Source organism: Artemia franciscana, chromosome 19 (genome assembly GCF_032884065.1).
Source record: "Artemia franciscana chromosome 19, ASM3288406v1, whole genome shotgun sequence".
NCBI classification, from domain to species: domain Eukaryota; kingdom Metazoa; phylum Arthropoda; class Branchiopoda; order Anostraca; family Artemiidae; genus Artemia; species Artemia franciscana.
In genome coordinates, this window is record NC_088881.1 from 35,579,144 (window position 1) to 35,602,523 (window position 23,380).

The 23,380-nt window shown below is 33.6% G+C and overlaps 1 protein-coding gene across 2 annotated transcripts in view; it reads left to right on the forward strand.

The window, feature by feature from the left end:
* Positions 1-22,262, forward strand: part of LOC136039615 (aromatic-L-amino-acid decarboxylase-like) — a 56,745-nt gene extending 34,483 nt beyond the window's left edge. For both annotated transcript variants that reach the window (XM_065723502.1, XM_065723503.1), the window contains exons 6-11: positions 6,539-6,742; positions 8,631-8,698; positions 11,342-11,432; positions 16,428-16,601; positions 19,988-20,153; positions 21,696-22,262. In XM_065723502.1, the coding sequence (XP_065579574.1) occupies positions 6,539-6,742; positions 8,631-8,698; positions 11,342-11,432; positions 16,428-16,601; positions 19,988-20,153; positions 21,696-22,018 (1,026 nt within the window). In that variant the 3' untranslated portion in view covers positions 22,019-22,262. The remainder of the gene's footprint in view (positions 1-6,538; positions 6,743-8,630; positions 8,699-11,341; positions 11,433-16,427; positions 16,602-19,987; positions 20,154-21,695) is intronic.
* Positions 22,263-23,380: the final 1,118 nt, after the last annotated feature.

The window sequence follows — 23,380 nt, forward strand, 5'->3', positions numbered from 1 at the left end:
GTTTGTGTGTTATGTTTATCCTCGGTGTTTGGAATTGTGCATACGGTAAAAATCTCTTTAAATTGCCTATTCATCTATATTTCCAATTTACGAAACAAATTTTTCTTTTTATTTCTTAATGATTATTACTTTTAATCCTTTACATTTTACATATATATATATATATATATATATATATATATATATATATATATATATATATATATATATATATATATATATATATATATATATATATATATCGATATATACTTAAACGTTACTTAGAAAGACAACTAGAACTTTTAATTGTTTACCAATGTTTTTATTAGTAAAAGATATACGTAGCTTATAAATTAGCTTACGTAACGAACTTCTGTATTCTCATGTTTTTATTATGTATATGAGGGGGTTCACCTCCTCGTCAATACCTTGCTCTTTAAACTAAAGCTTAAATTTTGTCCCAATTTCTTAAGAATGACCCCTGAATGACAAAAGCCGTAGAATAAATAGTTGAAATTACTAAAAATACTTTAGCGTAAAGAGCGAGGTATTAGGAGGAGGTGAGGCCATCATGTGCGTAATAATTTCTGTTCGTTTTAAGTTTTAATTCTGCTCCTTACTTTCAGCTGAAAAAACTTCTTCATATTTATTTTTTCATTGTTTTTTTTTTTAAATAATGCTAGAAAATTCCGTGCTCCCTTCATGGAAATTGTCTTCCCCTATGATAAATTCCTCCAAGGAAAGTTCCCCCAACATATCCCCCTCTTCTCAACCCCCAACCAACCAAAAAATCCCCCTGAAAACATGTGTACACTTCCAAATAACCATTACTATATGTAAGCACTGGTCAAAGTTTGTAACTTGTAGCCCCTCCCACGGGGACTATGGGGGAGTAAGTCGTCCCCAAAGACATAGTTATAAGGTTTTTCGAATACGCTGAATAAAATGGCTATCTCATAATTTTGATCCGTTGACTTTGGGAAAATAATTAGCGTTGGAGGGGAGCTAGGTGCCCTCCAATTGTTTTGGTCACTTAAAAAGGGCACTAGAACTTTTCATTTCCGTTAGAATGAGGACCACTGGGTCGATAAGATAACCCCTGAAAAATAAATAAATAAATAAATACGCATCCGTGATCTGCCTTCTGGCAAAAAACACAAAATTCCACACTTCTACAATAGGGTTCTCTGATACGCTGAATCTGATGGTGTGATTTTCGTTAAGATTCTATGACTTTTAGGGGTTGTTTCCCCCTATTTTCTAAAATAAGGCAAATTTTCTGAGGCTCGGAACTTTTGATGGGTAAGACTAAACTTGATTAAACTTATATATTTAAAATCAGCATTAAAATGCGATTCTTTTTATGTAGCTTTTGGTATCAAAGTTCCATTTTTTAGAGTTTTGGTTACTATTGAGCTAGGTCGCTCCTTACTTTGAAGTATTTAAAAAAAAAAATTCTGAATGGCTGTAAAATACTATGAAATATTTTGATTGGTTCAAAATAGTGATATCTAAATCTCAGTGTTGGTAAAATTCGGCCTTTAGAAAGTCTTTTTGGCGAAATTGCAAATTGAGCTTAATTATTTAAAATATAATTTTAAATGTTGGGACAATACAAGCATTTCATTTTTTTCATAAAAAAAACCACAAAACTATACATATTGATCTTGACGGATTTCCATTGTTTTTCGGTAAATATTTTCATTAGTATTTGCTGGTGTATACAATTATTGTTATTATTTAACCGAAATAGTCGACATTTTGAATTTGTTTCTGACGTAATTATTGGATATTTGCTCTGGATTAAATCAAAGGAAGAATGAAATGCCTTATTACAGGTTCTAGCATCACACAAAATAATAATAATAATAAAACATAAACCTGATAGAATTTGGCTCTATTTCGGTGACTAATTTTAAGAAATGCTGATTAATACCCAAGCTACACAGCAATCACTCCAGTTAATAAAAGAAACAAAAATTATAAATAAAATTCGGTCTTCCCCGACTTCAACATCGCCGGAAATCTTAGAAAATACTTAAATTGGAGAGATCAGGATGAAACTGGATGGGAAGAATAAAAATAAGTCTAAGATACGTGACTGACGTAACCGGACCGGATCCGCTCTCTTTGGTGGAGTTGGGGGGCGGGGGTAATTCAGAAAAAGAGGCATTTGTAACTTACGAACGGGTGACCAGATCTTAATGAAATTTGATATTTAGAAGGATCTTGTGCTTTAAAGCTCTTATTTTAAATTCCGACCAGATCCCGTGACATTGGGGGGAGTTCGAGAGGGAAACCGGAATTCTTGGAAAAAGTGAAAATTGTGGTATTTCCTCTGGATCCAAAACTAGCTTAAACAACATCACAGAATTTTTACAGAAGTAGAAAATTAAAAGGCAAAAATTTAGTTAAGCAGCTTTCACACTGCGTACATAATTTTCTATGATGCGTGATTAAGCTGCTTTACGATAGCTTCGGATTCCCACGCCATCATTAATGTTAATAAGGATCTGAACAAATTATCATACCATAAAATTTTTCCCGCTCACAAAGGAATTATAATTTGTTGGCTTGACAGCAATTTTTACAGCAAATAGCTTGAATCAATCAGATATGGAGTTGAGAAAACCATCTTCCTAACCATTTTTCTTTTAATAAGTTAGTTTTTTGGTATAAAAAGAGTTTAAAAGGTTTAGATTAAAAGTTTAATTAGTCTGACCTTTAATTTTGACCAATAAACATATTTAATAAACACATTATAACATATTAAACCCAATAAATATATTAGTTGGTACTAATATATTTGTTGAGAGTATTTTTATATTATATATACTGTGATTTATTTAAGAATGAGTAATTGTCCAGCTTCAAGGCTCTATCTATCAAATTTAGTTTTCAAAAATCTATTAGTTTTAAAAAACTATTCAAAAATGAAGAATGTAGCAGATCGAAGATCTGATTAGGCATGAAAGATTTCCTAGGAAAAGTTTATTAATTTATTTTCAAAATTTGTTAATTGCTCATCCAGAAATTTCATTCTCTCGCTATATTGCATTTTCCGTGACGTAGAATAAACTTGCGCATCATAAAATTCTAAATAGAGTTCGAGTCTACTCTATGTTGCCTACGCTGTGGAATAAAAATACTCCGTAACATAACATAGCGAAATGTAAAGTCTTAAGTGTTATGATTGTGTGAAAGGTGTTTTGATTTGGTGTGAACGAACCATTAATTGCGAAATTTACGCTGAACGTTGAACATTATTCAACTCGACAAATTCCGAACGGGTTAGACTATAGGCGCAGTTGTCACGCGCAGTTTTGATTTGAACCACAGTCTGTACTATATTATAGCTTTTGCTTAAAATACGTTCATTAATTGTGAATATATTATCATCTTGTGGATTTACTTTTGGCATGAAGTGCAACGAACTCAAATGATTATGCAACGATGTTAGGCAACCCTACTTAGGAAAGTTTTTTGTAGTAAAGTTGAACTGTGATTATAGTAAATTTTCGAAATACTCTGTTTCAAAAAGAAGAAGAAATAAATACATTAATATGACTCACGTGGGCAATTCTCTCAGCCTTCACTCTATTTACCATATTGCTCTCAAACAGGATATTACGTAAGCAATGCCATGCTGTTATTAATATTTGAAAGAAAAGACACTTCATAATTAAAGATGAAAGGACCTTGATATTCACCTATATTACCAGTTAATTAATTTCTGACCGACCTTTTTTATACATTAATCAAAATTTTCTCGCACTATAGATAAAATGGCCAAGGATATAGTATTTATTTTAATCTTTTTGTACCTTTTCATGGAACGCTGATTTTCAAAGAACTTGTAATTTGATTAATTGTTATGTGCTACACTCAATGTTACTTTAACAATAAGATGACATGAAAATTATCGTATAGCTGAGCGTTTAAAATTTAGGATCAAGATGACAATAAAATAACGTGTCCAGGGCCAAAAATGACTGTTCAAATATGTACTTAAAAATTACTGTAATAATACAATGATATACAAAGCGTAATATTGAGTACTTTGTAATATCCAGGGCCAAAATAATAATAAACTAACTGGCCCATGGCCAAACTCACAGTTAAAATGTGTGTGGAATCGTTACTCTACTATATAATATTGGAGTACATTATTGAGCAGACTTTTTCCCCAGGGACAAAATCGCAACAATAGGACTGACCCAGGGCTAAACTCACAGTCAAGCTATATAACGCATTGTTACTGTAACAATACCATGTCATGAAAAGGGCATTATTTAGTAGTGTGTTCATATCCAGGTCTGAAATATTAATGAAATGACTGGCCTAGGGCCAAAATCATTTTTAAATGTGTACTGAATCATCACTGTAGCTAAATTATGTAATGAAAAAGTGCAATATTAGGTAGAATTATAATACACAGGGCCACGTTAATATTAAAATGACTGCCTAGGGCAATAGCATGGCATGAAAAACGCTGGGTTGACTGTTGATTTAATATCTAGGGTCAAAATAATTATAAACTGATTGGTCCAGGTATATTTGATGATTGCTGCAGTAGCAACACGTTGTTTTGATGAATGATGCTGTGCAGTGTGGAATATCCACGACCAAAAAAATAATGAGAAACATGGTTCCCTTTAAGTATACAATATTATTTATTTTTCCCCTGGAAATTCTTTTGTTCGTTTTGATCTTTGTTCTCCCCAGGGGTAACTGTATCGAACCACTAGTCCTAGAACATTGGAAGAGAGCTCATATTAACAAAAGTTAAGAGTTCTAGTTACTTTTTTAAGTAATCAAAACAATTGAAGGGCAACTAGCCCCCCCCCTCCAGTGCCCTTTTCACAAAGTATCGGATTAAAATTTTGAGATAGCCATTTTGTTCAGTATAATTGAAAGGTCCAATAACTATATCTTTTTGGATGACGTAACCCCCCACAGGCTTCGGACTAACGGCCTCAAGAAATAAAATTTGACCATGTTTCCGAAGTTGAAATTTCCAGGGAAAATTTTATACAGGGGAATTTGCCAGGATTCATATACAAAATTCGTTTTATTTGTCTTACTTCCTCCTTTTACCCCATTTTACATGTGAAGGTACTCAGGGGAAATGTCTGGTTGTAATTTTCAGCAGAGTTGAAATTCTTTGGGGAATTTTTGGGGATATTTGGGGATATTCCAATTCTTTGGGCGATTTCCCATGGGAGAAACTCTCCACTGGGAGTTATCACTAGGAGAAATTCTCTACAGGTAAATTTTCCGCAGGAGTAACTTTCCAATGGGGGGGGGTCTAAAATATATTCCACACAGGGGAGATTCCATCATGACCTTAAAAACGATTAAAAATCCGATAAAAATCAAGTATTTTTACAAATAAAAGTATACTAAGGATTATTTTTCAAGTGAAATCGTAAGCAAGAAATATTTTAGGGGAAGTTTGCAGCGAGGATGGAATAGCATTGGGGTAATTTCCCAGGGGAAGGATTTTAAGTGGGGGGGGGGGAACTTTCTATGGAAGAGTTTTTCATGGGTGGGAATTTTCCATAGAAGGGGTGAAGAATTTCCTGGGAATATTTGAAAAACAATCACAAATCAAATAAAAAACAAGTTTTTCCTACTATAAGTATGGAACAACATTTCAAAAAATTAACAGAAATTATTCCATATATGAGGGGGGCTGCCCCTCCTCAATGCCAGTTTTTGTGCTAAAATTTGACCTTTAGACCCAATTCTCTAAGAACGATTCCTGAATCACAAGGGCCGTTTAATTAGAATCAGAGCCTTTTTTTAAAAATACTTAAAAATCTCAGTGTCAAGAGGGGGTATTGAAGAGGAGACAGACCCCCCATAAACGAAATAATTTTTGTTCATTTTAAGTTTTAGTATTGCTCCTTACTTTCAGTAGAAAAAAAGCTTGTTTTTGTTCTATGTTTAATCTGTAAAAAGCATGAATGAAAAAAGGCAAAATAAGCAACTTAGAGAAACATTGGATTTTCATAAGTGTTATTACACGCAGTTCAATAATGGTAATTGGCTATTGAACGCACAAAATTACAAAAATCAATTGCAAGGAACTTACTGAACGCGAATTAGCAGGCTGATTCCCCAGTTTAAGGTCCCAAAGTCCCAGTTTGTCGTAGCTATGACAAGAGTTAGTGCAGTAATTAGCTTCTTGTTCATGTGTTTCTGTTTTGATTTGTTTGTTAATCTTCTTTTCTTTTTCTTCTACTCCGTCCTATCATGTTATGTGAATGATGGGTGTTCAATAAATAAATTAATAATTCTATCTTAGAGGAAAATGCATCTTAAAAAAGCAAAAAAATAAGGATATAATATATGGAATATAAACATATTAAAAAAAACAGCAGAGATATAAAAAAAATCAATATTTATGGCTCTTTATGCTGGATTTTCGCAAAGCTGACCTGCCATTTAATGAACAAAATTAATTTTTGACATTTAATGACATTTAATGAAAAAAATTTTGGAACCAGCTTGGTTTTAAATTAACAAAAACCTATTCATAAATCTTTTTTAGGCTATGGACGAAGATCGTGCTATGGGTTTAGTTCCGTTTTTTGTTTCGTGCACTATCGGAACTACCTCCTGCTGTTCATTTGACAATCTTGCCGAAGTCGGACCAATTGCTAAGGAGGCTGGAATTTGGATGCATGTTGACGGAGCTTACGCTGGAAATGCAATGATCTGCCCAGAATTTCAGTACCTCATCAAAGGAATTGAGGTTTGTCTTTAGAAAGATTTGTAACTGGAACTAAATGTTTCAAATTATTAGAAATAAACGAAACAACTTGTTGGTGGATCAAATAGTTATATATGTGTTAGTACAAGGGGTCACTGGCTTTCTGAAATCACGTATGCCTTATTCTTTATTCTTTAAACTATATTATTACTTAAACTGGAATTCAGAAAAGACGAGTTCTCCTCTCTAGAATTTGTATATAACCTTCCTAAGATGTATAATCATTAAGATTCTTACTGGGTGACTTAAGACGAAGCTTAAGAGAAAAGTGTTTTATGTGTTTGAGATGTAAAATAACAGTTTTAGCATGAAATGATTCAATTAAGAGCTATTTTTGGGATTATGACAAGGACCCAGAAGTGGAACGTCTGAAGAATTGCAATACGCCTCCTTTTTTTTATCTTTGGTCACAGGGTACTATAAACGCAAAATACACTATAATCAAGATAAAGTGTTAAGATGGTTAGATTAAGTCCTAATTACGTTTTTTGGAATCCATCTGGGCCAGGAGAAAAGAAGGACTTCTTTGAATGACCTTGGTAGGCCAAGGTCACAACAAAAGGGTCGAAAGAATTAGGAGTTTCAACGGAGGGTGTGAAGCTTGAATTGTTGACAGCTGGGTTGGCCTCTCGTAGTTTGGTGCTACAATGGGCTTTCAAAAATAAAACACATTATCACTTGACATGCAACCTCGAAACTCTAGAGAGAGCTGCTTTAAACTTTTTTATTTCAAGGAATGTGGTTTGATATTGAACAGCTGGGTTACAGAGTTAGAAGTTTGATAATAAAAAAATAAACACGCATGGACAGCTATCACATCATACAGTTAAAACAAATAACTAACTATGAATGATTTCCCAGCGAAAACAATCAGATTTGCTCCTTACCTGGAGAGACAAGCTTTGGTTTTTCAGGGTTCAGGGCTACTAGACCACCGGTGGCCCTGATCGGTAATTACGTTCTCATCTTCTGCAGAATAAGCAGAACAAGTTATCTCTTATGTGATTTATATAGGAACAAGGTATTTACGTGGTTTGATCCTGGGAACAAAGAAATGGTTAACTTATCATGTAGTGAACCCTTTGACAGCTAACCCACATCTTGACAACCGCCGCTTAACCAAAATTGGAGTTGGTCATTTCTTTATAATAAAAGAGCTCCCTCTCAGGAAGCTTTGTTTGATATAGATGTTCTCTCTAGTATGAGTATTTTATCTTTATATATTTAATTTAAAAAGAATTTCATTGTTTTGGTCCCCATCAACTGTCAACTGAGGTTAGGTTAACCTGTTAACTGTCAACTGAGGTTCAACTGCCTTTTTTTGAGATTGTAGAGTCTGTGGAAAGGTCTCCTGATTCCCATCGAGAGTTGTATTATAGCACAGAGAAGCTAAATGAAAATATTTATTCACCCTTAAAGATTTTCCTTCAAACTTCTTCACCTTTTTTGCAATGCTTGGGGTCTGCAAAAAGATTTGAAGTTGGGGTAGTAAGTATACAACAAATTAAATATTGTAACTCATTTTTCCATATGCTCAATCAGTTTTCCTGTAACTTATTTAGTTAACGAAATATCTCCTCTTGTCGCCTCTTCCCTCATACACAAGAATGTCTACCGTTAAGAAATTTTGTATATTTACCCCTCTCTTTACTATGGGGACAATTGTTGATCCTGTGACGGGGATGTTGGAGACTCTCAAGCTCTGTTCTAGTCTCCCTCTCCTCCTACTTCAGAATTTGCGCTCTAAAATTATGAGAAAGAATAACAGGGTAAGTTTTCTGTCTCTTTTTTTGTCTAAGATAAGACTAAATGTTAAAATTTTCAATTAATGTCGTCTAAGATATCTTCTGATTCTTTCTCTTCGTTTTAGCATGCGATGTCCTTCAACACAAATCCAAATAAATGGTTGTTAACGAATTTTGATATATCTACCATGTGGTAAGTTGTTCTTCGATTTTTTTAGAAGGGGAATAAAAGTGGAACACTCATTACGCTATTATGTTCCAAACGCACACGGAAAAACAAATCTTTTTCAAAAATACCTTTGAATTTATAACAAAACAAGTATATAGAAAGCTTAATTCAACTTTTTTTTTTTATTGACAAACATATTTAAGATAAACTCTCATACAGAATCGTTGAAGTAGACAGGGACGTTAACTCAGAGGGGTAGGTTGGGTAGTTTCTTCAATAGATCCCATTCGAAACCTCTTTTTGGTATTGTAATTGAAAAATATATTTTTTGGTATTTTCACTAAAGAAAAAGAAAAAAAAAAAGCTGGCAAAATTAGCCAGTGTAAAAAAACTTATTCAAGCCTTAGATGCTGTCCTTTAGGTAAGATGGGCCTTTTTGACCTGAGCCTTGACCTAATTTAGTGAGTCTAATCACGATAATAATAATAATTACTTTCCACAAAAGAAGTCGTTGGCTAATAACCTAATAAATTGTGTGCAACCTTGAACACTTTTGGTTGTATAAGATAAGCGGTCCTCAACAAGTTGATCCTTATGGACTGAATGTAGTTTTAGTAGAGAAAGAATGGTATATTACACGCTAGTGGGCCATATGAGACTAAGCGACTTATCGCTACACTTTCAATTGTTCTCGGAATTTTGATCGATAATATTTCGGCCATAATCGGGCCAATAGACAAGAATTTCGCATTTTTCTGTGGTACCATCTTTTCTTGTACTTTGAAATGAAACTAGACCTCAAAATTTTCGTTCTTAGAAAATATTTATCAAGATCGCAGTCTTCTTTGATTGAGTCTAACCAGTTTCAGTAATTTATTCAAATTTTTATTCGTTGATTGGATTTGATGACTATCTTCAAAATAATAAATTTGCATGTTTAGAATCACCGAGTAACAAATTTTGCTGTTGCATACATTGTAACCGAAACTTCGACTTCTAGGGTTTCGGTTTTAGGTGTTGTCCAACACTGTTAAATGTCATGAAAGCTAGCACTCTTATGTTTGACCCTGTTCTTATATTCAAGCTTGATATTAACACTATAAAAATGCGTCAAGAAAGACCATAATCCCCGAAAAAGTGAAGCTCTTCAAACATTTCTCAGGAAGGCTTGGGGCTTGAAATACCACAAACGGCATTATCTTTACGACCTCCAAGGGGGTACCCTTCGGGTAAATCTTTTACACGGGGATTTCATTCATGGACACATTCAGGGTGTGCCGTGATACACACTCCCCCTTAGGTAAACTAGAAGTCATTAAAAAACCATAGGACAAAAAAAAACAAATATTTCATTTAAAGCTCCTCTGTAAATAAAAAAAAATCATTTAAAGCTCCTTGCTGGATAAAGCTCCTCTGTAAATAAAAAAAATTCATTTAAAGCTCCTCGCTGGATAAAGCTCCTCTGTAAATAAAAAAAATTCATTTAAAGCTCCTCTGTAAATAAAGCTCCTCGCTGGACTTGCCTTCCCATATGAGAATGTAAATTAAAATTATTGTTTTGAATAAAAGCAAGTTGCATTCAATCCATGGCTAATTGCAGAAAACGCCAAGACATATAGTCTGAGTGAGGGGCAAAGCTGGCGAAAGTTTCCCGGCGACAGTTTCCATGCCCCTCTCCCTTTTTGCGCTAGTAAGCATATGAATATAAATATTAATGTTATGTTGGAATTATCTTAACAATATGAGGCGAGCTATCACTCCTAAACGTCCATATTACAGGCTTCTTCCAAAAGTAATTCCTATGAACAAAGAGATAGTAGGGATTAAATTTTACCCCTTCCCCTTCTCGTTCAATATTTATCTGAACACTCACTGAAAGTTAGAGATTTGGTCATAAAAACGCACCTTTTGAGGCTTCTTCCTCCCTCCCCACTCACACAAATATCCACTGGTGCTCCCCCATAGTCAACTCAGTTACATGAAGCTTTAAAATAAATTTCAATATTAACCGTTTATACTGTGTGGACGAGGTGCATCTTTAGGTATGAGTGCGTCACGGCAATTTAGTGGCTAGGCACAAATAGGCAGCCCACGTTAGAGAATCAAGCACAACAGGTGGCACCACTGCGACATTGTTTGGCCGAATAGGTGGAATTTCTTGTTTTGCACCAGTTGTTAGATAATGGGAAACCTCTTAATAGGTACCAAGAAGTAGCATTCGTTTGTTTATTTAGAAACAAATGTAGAAACCAATTACAATTAAGCTTATTTAACGCAGGGTAAAAGATAGAACAAAGAATTTTGTGAAAAAATGTTTAATAAGAAGACATAGTAAAAGAAAAGACAGAAAAATATTATTTCAGGAGAGAACAGAGCTGGGGGAAAACAAACGGTAAACATAAATAAAAACGCTCTCGATGATTAAATACTATAGTATATAAAGATAATGAAAAAGAAGGGATTAAGAGAAAAACGAAGGAAGGGGAAAAGAAAGAAAAACAAAGCACCAGATAGTGATTAGATTAAAGAACACCCAAGGAGCCATATAATAAAACGAAACCAACAAGCAAGAAGGACAAGTAGCGTTAATAATGTGATATTAAATTTGGTAGGATTCACTTTAACTTCTTTATTTCCTCTATATTTAATTTTTATAATTTTTTTCAGGGTAAGGGATAGATTTAAGCTAACCCAAGCAATGGTAGTCGATCCTTTGTACCTTCAACATACACACTCAGACAATTCAATTGATTATAGAGTAAGTACATATCACGTTTTTTCTGTCCGTGTATTTAAAAAAAAACTATTAATTGTATTCTTAATTAAGATAATGTCAAGAATATCACGTGAATTTGAATTAAATAGACTGAAATATCATTTATTTATTTCAGAACGCATGTCAAAGCAATATATAAGAAACGACTTTTTTTTTTATATGACAGAAGATAAATTGGGTAAACTTTCCTTCATTATTATTATTTCTTTCATTTTTAACTTGAAAAAAAAAAAAACAATAAAACTATTACAGTAAAAAAGAAATGCAAATAAGACTACGAACTCCCTTGTCAGAAACAATAACTATATTTATCTACAAATGCTCATTATTGAATAATTAATGGAATAATTAGGATTATTAAGAATTGAATGAATAATGAAGTTAATTGAACAAAATTTAAGAAGTTAATAAATAATTAAGTAATTACTAAAGAATTGAATTAAATAAAATATTAAATGAATAATTGAGATTAATTTATCTAATATCTATGAAAACAAAAACGACAAATGACTGAAGAAAACCGTTTTCTTTTATAACCTTTTTAATTTTCATTAAATTTGGTTTAAATACTATATCTTACTCCCCCAAGCTTATCTCGACTTTGGTTATTCAAAAAGCACTACGTGAACTTCTTTACAAAACTCATATTTAAAACACGCCACCTAGAAGTAAATAAGTTCTTTTGATTGATCCAACAAAGTTTTTTCTTTCTTATTTAGCTCTCAAAAGGTTTTGGGGTATCATTTTTTTTCGATTTTTTTTTGTATGCTTTTATTTCTCTCACCAGAATATTTGGATATCGAAGTTTCATTCTCATTTAGGAGCATACATATGTACTGATTGGGGGGAGGGTATTGAAGGGCACTCAAGGACATTCAAAATCAACAATTGAGAAAAAAGGCTATTTATATAGAAAATATCAGACACATTAAATACGTTCTGAGACCATACTGGCTATGCTTGACTTATGAAAACAAGAAAGGAAATAATAGATGAAGAGAGAAAAATCAAATAGGTGAAAAAACGAGGATTTTATCAGCCAGTAGCAGAAAATGCAGATGAAAATCAAGCAAATATTTCGACAAAGACCTCCGCTAAGTCGTCTTCAGTGCAAAAACAAATATATATATATATATATATATATATATATATATATATATATATATATATATATATATATATATATATATATATATATATATATATATATAAGAAAGAGCGAAAAAAACAACAACAAAATCTAACCTTCTTAAGTGAACTGTACGAGAGGAGAAAAGACACTGAATCAAAAGACAAAAACCAACTTAAGATCAATGAAAGAGAAGTTACCAATTGGATTGATAAATATTCTTTGCCTTGCAACAGCTTTTGCCTGTTTACAATTTCGATTTTCGTTAGAATATGCGAACAGGCTGTCTTAAGTTAGACTGGGTGAAAATATTGATAGAATCTTTTAATATTAAGTTCTTATAAATTGGGCTTGAGGAAATATCTCCCGTGTCTCTATTTATACCAAATTTCTGTTTATATGTTGTCGTTTTTTTTATCTCAATTGTCTCTTTAAGAGATTGCGGTAGGCCATTTACGGTAGATATTAAAGTCGCCTCTTCAAAAAGAACTGGATGGTCAGGATTTTCGTATATATGCCGGGCCAGAGCTGAATAAAAGCTGTCATTTTTATTTTCAAGTCTCAGGGACTTATCTATTGAAATTTTGTGTTCCTGCAATCGTTCCCCTAGTTGTTGATGGGTCCTGCCAATGTGAAATTTTCCACATGAGCACCAGACTCTGTAGACACCACTACCTAGTATAGGGTCCGTTTTATCCTTTTCCGAGTTGAAAAAATGTTCAACTTTTTGTCCAGTTTCGAAAGAAACAGAGAGATTAGGTTTTTTTTTTAATTTTTTCCAAGTTTATCGCTGAGTTTCGAGACTTATGGCAATGCAGTAAAAGTTTTGTCCTCAATTGCTAGTGTAACTGAATCGGGGGGGGGGACGGGCTCCCTGTTTTTCTATTTTACCTTTTTTAACCGTCCATATATTATGTTTTCAATGAGATTGATTGGGTAGCCATTGCAGAATAGAATAGGATTTTACATGATTACGTGAACATATTTTTAGAACCCTGTCGACTAAATAAATTACTACCCCTCTTTTTACGCAAGGAGGGTGATTTGACGAGAAATGTAGATGCCGATGGTTATGAGTCGGCCTTCTGTAGATAGAAAATTCAAGGCTAAGAGTATTTTGTTTTAAGTAAAACATCCAAGAAAGGGGGCTTTCCTGAATCTTCCAGTTCTATTGTGAATTGAAGATTCGAATCAAAAGAGTTCGAATGTACCAAATAATCTTTTAGAGAGTCCTGACCATGTTCCAAAACAGCAAGAATATCATCAACGAAGCGAAACCAGAGAGAGTGTTTTAAGGGGAAATTATTCAAAGCAGATTGTTCTATGAAATCCATGTAAAAATTTGCCAAAAAAGGAGACAAAGCAGTGTCCATGGGTAGGTTCTTGACCTGAAGGAAATTTTTTTTATCGAAACATAAAATACAAAGAGAACTCGTTGCAAAGACGTAAAAGCATCATTGTTGTGTCAATTTCCAAGATTTTATAATTTAACCAAGCAGAATTATCTTTTCTAATTTTCTTTGTAAGGCCTGTTCACATTTATGGATATCGCATGAAGTGTACATGGAAACTGCATCAAAACTAGATAAGATATTTTTTTCTGTTATACTTTGATTTTTCAGCTTCTCAACAAGATCTATGGAGTTTTTTATATAAGATTTGTGTGTTGTTAGAAGAGGCTTGAAAATTGTAGCTAAGAACCTTCCTACACCTGTAGCTGGAGAACTACAACATGCTACAATAGGACGTAACGGAGTATCCTTCTTATGGATTTTGGGTAGACCATAAAATTTTGGAGCTGAACAACCTTTGGGGAAAAATTTTCTGTAAATTTGAGGGTTATTAGTCTATAGTCATTTAAAATTTGTAATTCTTTTCTCAACTGCTGGGTGTATTTATCTGTGGGATCAGTTTTTATTTCTTTGTTAGTATTTTTATCCAATAAGAGGGTATTTATTATATTTTTATAATCTGCAGAATCCATAATCACAACTGTGTTTCCTTTGTCCGCTCTTGTAATTACTGTATTTTTATCTTTTTTCTAATTTCACAGGATTTTAATTTCTTCCTTTGATTGAGCTGAAAGCGACCATTACAGTTTATAATCAAGAATACTCTTTACTGTTTCTCCTCTTATTAGGTCTTAATTTTCAACTTCACCACGAGAGCTAAAAATACCGGACTCCCCAATCGTAATAATTTCTGATATATTTACTTGTGTCTGAGCCATTGCAAATTTAGCTCCTTTTGATAGAATACTTAGCTCCTCGGGTGTGAAAATCTTGGAGGATAGATTTTCCCAAGGAGGGCCAGACAAAATCTAGGAAGGAAAATACGTGTTTATTGAAAATGTTGGAATTCAAGTTTTAAAAATTTTCGAATTTCATTTTCAACAAACATTTTCAACAAACATTTTCAAAAGCCTGAGAAAATTTGTCTTATTTTAGAAAATAGGGGGAAATACCCCCTAAAAGGAATTAAATCTTAACGAAAATCACACCATCAGATTCAGAATATTAGAGAACCCTAATTTAGAAGTTTCAAGCTCCTATCTACAAAAATGTGGAATTTCGCATTTTTTGTCAGAAGACAGATCACGGATGAGTGTTTATTTGTTTGTTTGTTTTTTTTTCCCAGGGATGATCTTATCGACCCAGTGGTTCTAAAATTTCACGAGAGGGCTCATTCTAACAGAAATTAAAAGTTCTAGTGCCCCTTTTAAGTGACCAAAAATTGGAGGGCACATAGGCCCTCTCCCACGCTCATTTTTCCCCCAAGGTCATCGGATCAAAATTCTGAGATAATCATTTTATTCACCATAGTCGAAAACCTAATAACTATGTCTTTGGGGACGACTTACTTCCCCACAGTCCCCATGGGAGGGGCTGCAAGTTACAAATTTTGACCATTGTTTACATATACTAATGGCTATTATATATATAGGGGTTCACCTCCTCGCAATACCTCGCTCTTTACGCTAAATTATTCTTAGTAATTTCAACCATTTATTCCACGGCCTTTGTGACTCAGGGGTCATTCTTAATTGACGAGGGGGTGAATCCCCCATGTTCGTAATAAAAACATACGAATATAGAAGTTCGTTACGTAAGTTAATTCGTAAGTTACGCATATTTTTTACTAATGAAAAGTTCGTAAAAAATTAAAAGTTCTAGTTGCCTTTTTAAGTAATCAAAAATTGGAGGGCAACAAGGTCTCCTCCCCCGCTCCTTTTTCTCAAAATCTTCCGATTAAAACTATGAGAAAGCCCTTTAGCCAAAAAAAAATTAATATGCAAATTTCGTTTTAATGATTTATGTGCAGAGAGCCAAAATCAAAACATGCATTAATTCAAGAACGTTCAGAAATTAAATAAAAAAACAAGCTTTTTTAAGCTTGAATTTTTATAGGATGGGATCCCTCGGAGACTAACAACGCTTAGGCCTACTTTAGGTCAAGTTAGGTAAACAAAAAAAAATGTATGCTTTAAATTATATAATTAAATTTGCTTTAGCTAATTATTTTATTAGTTAATTGCGATTATTAGTTTAATTATGTAAATTAATCAATGTGTATTATACAAACGTTGCTGTTTTATCTATTGCTAAAATATAAATAAAATTGTTTTACAAATAACATTCTTGATAAAATTATATTATAAAGATAAAAATCATTATTATTGTACTATTAAAGTATAAAGGGACCAACAATTAATTGTATTATTGCATTTTAATTAAATTCAATTCAATTATAATTAACTATTTATGTAAGTTGATTTTTTCTAGTTATATAAGTTAATTTCAAATTATGTAAGTAGGTTAATTGTAAGTAAATTTTTTACATTGTTTTAGCATTGGGGAATTCCTTTGAGCCGGCGGTTTCGTGCACTTAAACTTTGGTTTGTAATTCGGAATTACGGAATTGAAGGTCTCCAAAACTACATCCGGAACCATTGCAGACTGGCAAAAAGATTCAGCGAGCATGTGCAAAACGATTCCAGGTTTGAAGTTTGCAACATCGTTCGAGTAAGTGAAATTTATTTACTAGCAGAATTATTCCTAGATGTGTATGGTTGATTGTTTGTACCCAAATCAACTCGTAGGCAAATCTCCTGGAATATGTCAAATAAACCTTCCTCTGTCTTTCTGAGCGCCCAAGTTTCTGAACTATACCCCTGTCATCACTGTGGCTTCCATTCTTGGTTCGCAGACTTATTTTCCTGTTTTTCCAAAAACTTATTAGCTGTGAAAAAGCCCTTGGGCCTTTTCTATTCTATTTCACTGTGTCCACCACTTCTACCAATAATGCTACGTAGGTAAGCGAAGCTATTCCCTTGATCGATCTTCTAGCTACCCAAAATCACTTTTCAACTTCACTTATTCCCAGTCTAAAATGCCAGAGAGAGATACCAAAAGCCAAACCATTTAAGAACCTGATTTGTTTTTGTGTGAAAGTGTAAGCCGAAAAAAAAAAGGTAGCTGTCTAACTGATTGGTTCTGCTGTGTAAGATTTTAAGCCAATAAACAGAACAAAACGCTTCTGAGTCACAGGATTTTTTATAAAGTGGTCCTGCTCCCTCTCCTTCTCCATGGGTTAGGTTTTTCCAGTGGTTATATTGGTATCACACGTGTGACAACACGTTCACACGTGTGCTTAGTCCAAAATCGAATTATCGCCATTACCAATTTGAGAAAATCAGGGCTACTTATAAAAGAGTAAGGGAATTTCCATTGACGGATATTGATTATGCCCAGACTTTGATGTCTATCTAACAACTAATGTGAATTGGACTTTACGTTTTAGTATATAAAGCTTTGTTATATATTTTAACCATAATAAGTAAAAGTCACTTCTATCAATAACTATCTTGAGTTAGATGCCCAAAACCTTGTTTGCCGTTTTGGTATTAATCCGATTTTTAAGAAATATTATCTTGACCGCGCTATAAAAACGAAGAAGCCATTGCCATCGGGGCGATTAGTGTCACTGGTAAAATGCAACCTTTGGTTCCCACTGGTGCGATTTTTTTTAACGCAAAACGGCTCACGGATAGCGGATGCAGAAAAATCGCAAAAATGTTCACACAGAAATGATTCACTACAGCCGTTGAAGCGCAAAGGTATCATGAGACATTTAAAAAGCATATGCATAGTACTGGGCTAAATCAAGTTCTAAAAGCCAAGGGCTACCCTATATTAGCCTAAACTAACTACGCCTAATGAGAAATATAAGTCTTACCTTTTTGGATCATTTACCTGGAAATATCCCTTCCAGGACTCGTCTATTAAAACTTTGTACTAAAAAGACAGGATCTCATGTTATTTGTTGATTACTAATGGAAAACTTTGGATAAAGATGTTTGGTTTCTCTGTTACTTAAAATTTTTGGTTCTACAAAGCTTTCAATTTACAATAACGGACTGCTATCTTCAACGGCTCAGTAGAAATATTTCAACGCAGCTGTTGAACCGGTGTGACGCAGAAACTTTCAGCAAAAATGGAGGAAATTTGCTGATCACAGAAAAACGGCCGTTTTTCCTAAAACCTCACCAGTGGGAACCAGGGTAAGTTGGTTCTTTAGTATCCGGGTTGAGCTTCTTCAGATTTGAACTCGGACAAGAAGTTTTCCTAGTTTTGGCGCCCAGGAGGTTTAAAAGCATCTACAAACTGGGATGTCAATTACTCGCAAAGTTAATATAATGTCAGCACCCCCATGTATTTGTTGGTGCCATTGGGATCAAACTTGCCAAGACCGTTATGCTAGAAGAATAGAATTCACTAGTGTATATAGAAGAAAACAGACGACAAGTCTCCGATGATGTATCGGGAGGACCAAAAATGTCAAGGCATTAAAATCAAAGATCAATTTCTTATAGAATATTGTTGCTGCCCCACCTTTTACAAAGGGATTAATTATAATGTCATCTATTTAATTTATCGGTTTTCTAGTTGTACCAGAGTTAGCGAGCTGCTACCCCGATTTTATATACCTTAGATTCTTGAAATTAGTGTGCTACATCCCCAAGCTTGAATATTGGGAGCAGGGACGCACGCGGGGGGAAGAAGGACACAGACCCTCACCACGTCCTGTATTTTTTTTAATTGATCTTTGCTTCTTATCCAACTTATTAAATGAATTCGTTTCTTATTATGGGTCCCTCCGGAAATGTATCTTATGATTCCCCCCCCCTCGGAAAAAATCTAAGTAAAAGAGATATACTATCATTACCTCTATTTTATGAGGTTTTCAAAGGGTACTAAAGGTAGTATGCTGTTGTTCTTACTTTAGATGTCTTTGAGTCCCTAAATAAGCGATTTCCGCCCAAGCTTAGATCCTAAGGAGCACCAATCCACGGATTTAGAGACCCATTTCAATGAGAACCTTATCGTTATCAAACTTGTCTAAAAAAAAAAAAAAAAAAAAAAAAAAAAAAAAAAAAAAAAAAAAAAAAAAAAAAAAAACAGATATACACTGACATACAATGGCCGAAGGCCAACTATTTATTCCTAATCAAATGAAACCAAACCAGTTGTTACTTGGTGTCAATAAAATTCAATGAAATCAGACTTTAGAAATCAGCTCTCATAATAATCATCCCATCAGCGTGAACTGTTTTTTTTTCTTCTACGGTGTGTATATATAATTTGAACATTTAAAAAAAAGAATGACGTTTGAAAGACTTACATCTTAACTTTTATATGCTGCAACCTGCAATAAACTCTTCAGCAGTTCGTCATTTCCCTTTTCAGGGTGTTTTCTTCCTCTTTCTCCCTCCATCACAAGCCACAGATTCTAGCGCAGGTAATTCATTAATTTTATTTTTTAAATTTATTGTTGAATTGCTGCTTGTTAAATAAATCTATCTGTCTATCTTGATTCTGCGCAGAAATGAGTGGCTTGGCAATCGCGGTTAACCCAAATCAAGACACATTTTACTTACATCACATTATTGTATTATTATTAGGGTATTATTATCAAATTATTATCATTTCATTTTCTTATTATATACTTTTTTCGCAAACCACGTTATCGTCTTATCTTATACCCCAATGTCATCACAAGCTAAATAACATTGATCATGAATGTACAGTAATATATAGTTGGTGCTTCTCAAAACAGTTTTGTCTCCATAGAGGAACGCTTTCAACTCCCCCCTCCTCTGCAAGGATTATGTCCACTAGGATAAACAAGAAATCACGCACTTTATACCAGCCACGTCAACAGGTTTTTTCCAGCAGGGAAGGGCGATGATGCAAAAATTTATTGGGGATATTAGTAAAAATGAGGATGAGTTCCCAGCCACGGCGTAAGTCCTTGCTTTGTAGCCTGAAGTTAATCACTGAAAATACTTTCCCCGATTAAGATTGGGGAAATGAGTATATTTATATCAATCAGTATGATTCTTTTTCAGATGGGTCTAGTATGCTTTCGACTAAAGGGTTTGAACGAACGGAATAAAAAGCTACTGACGAACATAAATGCATCTGGAAAACTCCATATGGTTCCGGCATCTATACATGGAAAATACGTCATCCGATTTTGTGTTGTAGCGCAAGATGCAAGTGAATCAGATATCGGTAAGTCAGCTAACTATCAGAGGCCCCAATTTGGGTAGGGGGGAGGCTATCCCCTCTTATATTTTGAACACACCTCTTGGTATTTTCATTAAAAATTCGAAAAAATAAAATTACTATCCCTCATCTCCTAGAGTTTGGAAGTTACCTTTTTTGTGCATCTTCATAAAAAAGAAGGAACATACTTGCCCTGCTACATTTTCAATAAATTTTTTTCACTGCTAGCAACATCCAGACGCATAGGAGGAGGGGCTTGAACTTTTGAAAATCCCTCACCCTTGATATTTTTGTGTATTGATCTCGATGCTTAAATATTAAAGACAAAAACAAGAAGAAAAAATTACTGGCAATTTTGCAAATTGACCCTAAGGACATGCTATTAGGGAGCAATGAGTTTGTGAAGTGATCATTATACTTTTAAGAGTTACTTTTATCTTGTAAACAGCTTTGGATTATCTATAAGTTGGGCATAGCTTTTTATTCAGGTAAAAAGTCTATTGGCTTCTTGATACGATAAGAAGAAAAACGAAAGGTGGGGCTTTTATGACACAACAATATAATAATAGGTTTATTTATGTAGCAATTATTTTTTTATATTATAGCACAAAGATTAAAAAAGAGGCTTATTTCAGTTCTTAAAAGTCTTTGCTTCATTTCCTTCTAATATATAATTTTCAATATAACCTTGTAAATATTCATTATAATACCCTCAAATTTTCCTACGGTATACATAAAGGGTCACCAATGTATATTCGTTGCACCAGTCCTCAAAAGTGAGTGAATTTTGACAGAGTAATTTTGACATTTTTTTGACATTTTTTGACCCAATTTTGACAGAGTAAGCTAAATTTACCTCCTATCCTTTCTCTGCCCGCCAAGGGCGACGAGGAGATTGAGTAGAAAAATGATTTTTAAATTTGTGTTTTTGGTATACAGTTAGGTCGTGAAATTTATTAAAGATTAATTAGTTTCGTTTATTTTGTATTATTATTTAACGTTTTATCGTATTTTTTGGGGGAAGGGGAAGTAAGGATGGCTGGTAGTAATTGTGTATGCAGGGTTTTGTAAAGGGTAATGTCTGCCCATACAAGTTTTATAAACTTCGGGTTTTGTTGTTAATATGTTTTATTTCTTTTAATAAAACCATTTTTCTCTCTCTTCTTATGTTACTTTGTTATCCTTCTCTTTCTTTCTATCTCTATTGCAGCTCATCTGAAACCTATACTTTGTGAGGTTCTTCCTCTTATTCAAACTGTTGTTAAAATAGGGTCGACGCAAATCGATGGACCCGACTGAATCAAAGACATTCTTTCTTTAGGCAGGGAAGAATTAAAAATGTACAACTTCCACACGGACAAGAAGGAGAAAATTTTGAATTTTACGCCATTTGAAAAGCGTTTCATTTTAAAACTAATCTTTGAGGATTTTCTTAACCTTGGATGCATGATTCCTTTAGTCCTCCCTCAAATGAACTGAACATCTTAAAGAATAAGAAAACTTGGGGTTTTAGAAAATCTGGCTGATTGTCTAATTTTAATTTTCCAGATTATGCTTGGGACGTAGTTACAGACTTTGCCACGGAACTCTTAGAAGCTGAGAAGCTCCAAGAATCTGGTGGCATAAAGGACCCTGCAGCAGAGGTAGGCGCACGTGCTCACGCTGTCGAAATTGCAGAGCTTATGGAGCTTTTGCAAATGAACCACATGCAATCTGACGCTCCAAGGGAGACAGACAAGTTCAATGAAGCTCCAATAATTAAGTCTAAACCTAAATTGGCTAAAATGCTAAGCAAACGAAAGTTTAGCTTTACAGAAACTATTGAATATGTCTCCTTTGCTGAAGGAAAAGAAACGAGTATTGAGCCTTGATATGTTGTGATTGTGCTGTATCTGAGTGCAATGCATGTGCATAAATTGTGATCACTATCTCTACGTTTTAGTGAGTACAAGCATGCCTCGCTTTATGTGTTATTTAACAAATTAGTTGTGCTAGAGTTTATTTTAACGATAATTTAAGATGAGAAAGTTCTGAACCGGTATTTTTAGTATTTAGGCGGGAAATGAGAAATTATGGAAAAGATATTTTTACGAAATATAATTTTTTGAAGCAAAAGCCTTTATTTAGTTTTATATTCATATTTTTTCTCAGGATCGGCTCGGTTAATTCATAAGATGTTATGTCAGATGAAATACATCTGACGGAAGAGAGAAAAGGATTTTTCAATTATTGAAAGATCAATTGCATTTGCAATGAAGGGTATTTATTAAAATCGCCCAAAGTACAATAAAAAGCAATTATGACATTAAAACTCTATTTTCACTTTTTTACGAGGAAGAAAAGGAATTCAAATATATTAAAAAAAATATAAAAGTCTAAATATACTATGACTCAATATAAAACTGATATAAATTGTCTACTTTCTACTGATTAAAAGATCAAATATACTTACAAGGAAGATTTTTTTTTTATACCCAGTCTACGCTAAAAAGTGTAAATGAAGGTATTTTTTTATCACTCATTAGACGACAAAAGCAATTATGACACAAGAAACCATCAATAAATGAGAATAAGCATTATTTTGAAAAAATTAAAAGGTCCTAAATATTTTGAGGATTGAAAAAGACTCAAAAAAATGGAGTAGAACAACGGATGCGTGCTGATCTCAAGAACGTTGAAACAGACTCCTAGTTTAAAAACTACTTCGTATTATAACTTGAGTATTTCTAAGATCGTCAATTACATAGGGTTTGTTTACCTTTGTACCCCATTAGGTGGATGCGGAAGAATATCATTCTACTACGTATTTCAAACAAGTCTTTTAACACATGGATTTCCGCGAAAACTGTTACAGCTAACATATTTCGCAATATATGTAGATGCTATGGTTATAATGAATGTGTATAGTATTTTTTTTTAATGCCTGATCATCATAAAACGTGTTTTATACATCATTTATAATTCAGAAAATCTCACGTGGTCATGGTTCGCATCCCTGCGACATTGTGTACAATACTGTTTTAATTGCTCGGTTTCTATAAAAAGAATATTCTTTGGAATATTAATTTGAGGCTTAAAATTTTCTCAGGATTACTTAGAGATGGGCCTAAAAAATGGAAACTATTCCTAGGGCTATATCTAAAAATTTCATTCGATGGAGAGAGAGTTATAAATATTCCAGTTATGAAATATTCCAGCGGACTTATCTAAAAGTCTCAAGTGGGATCAGGGAC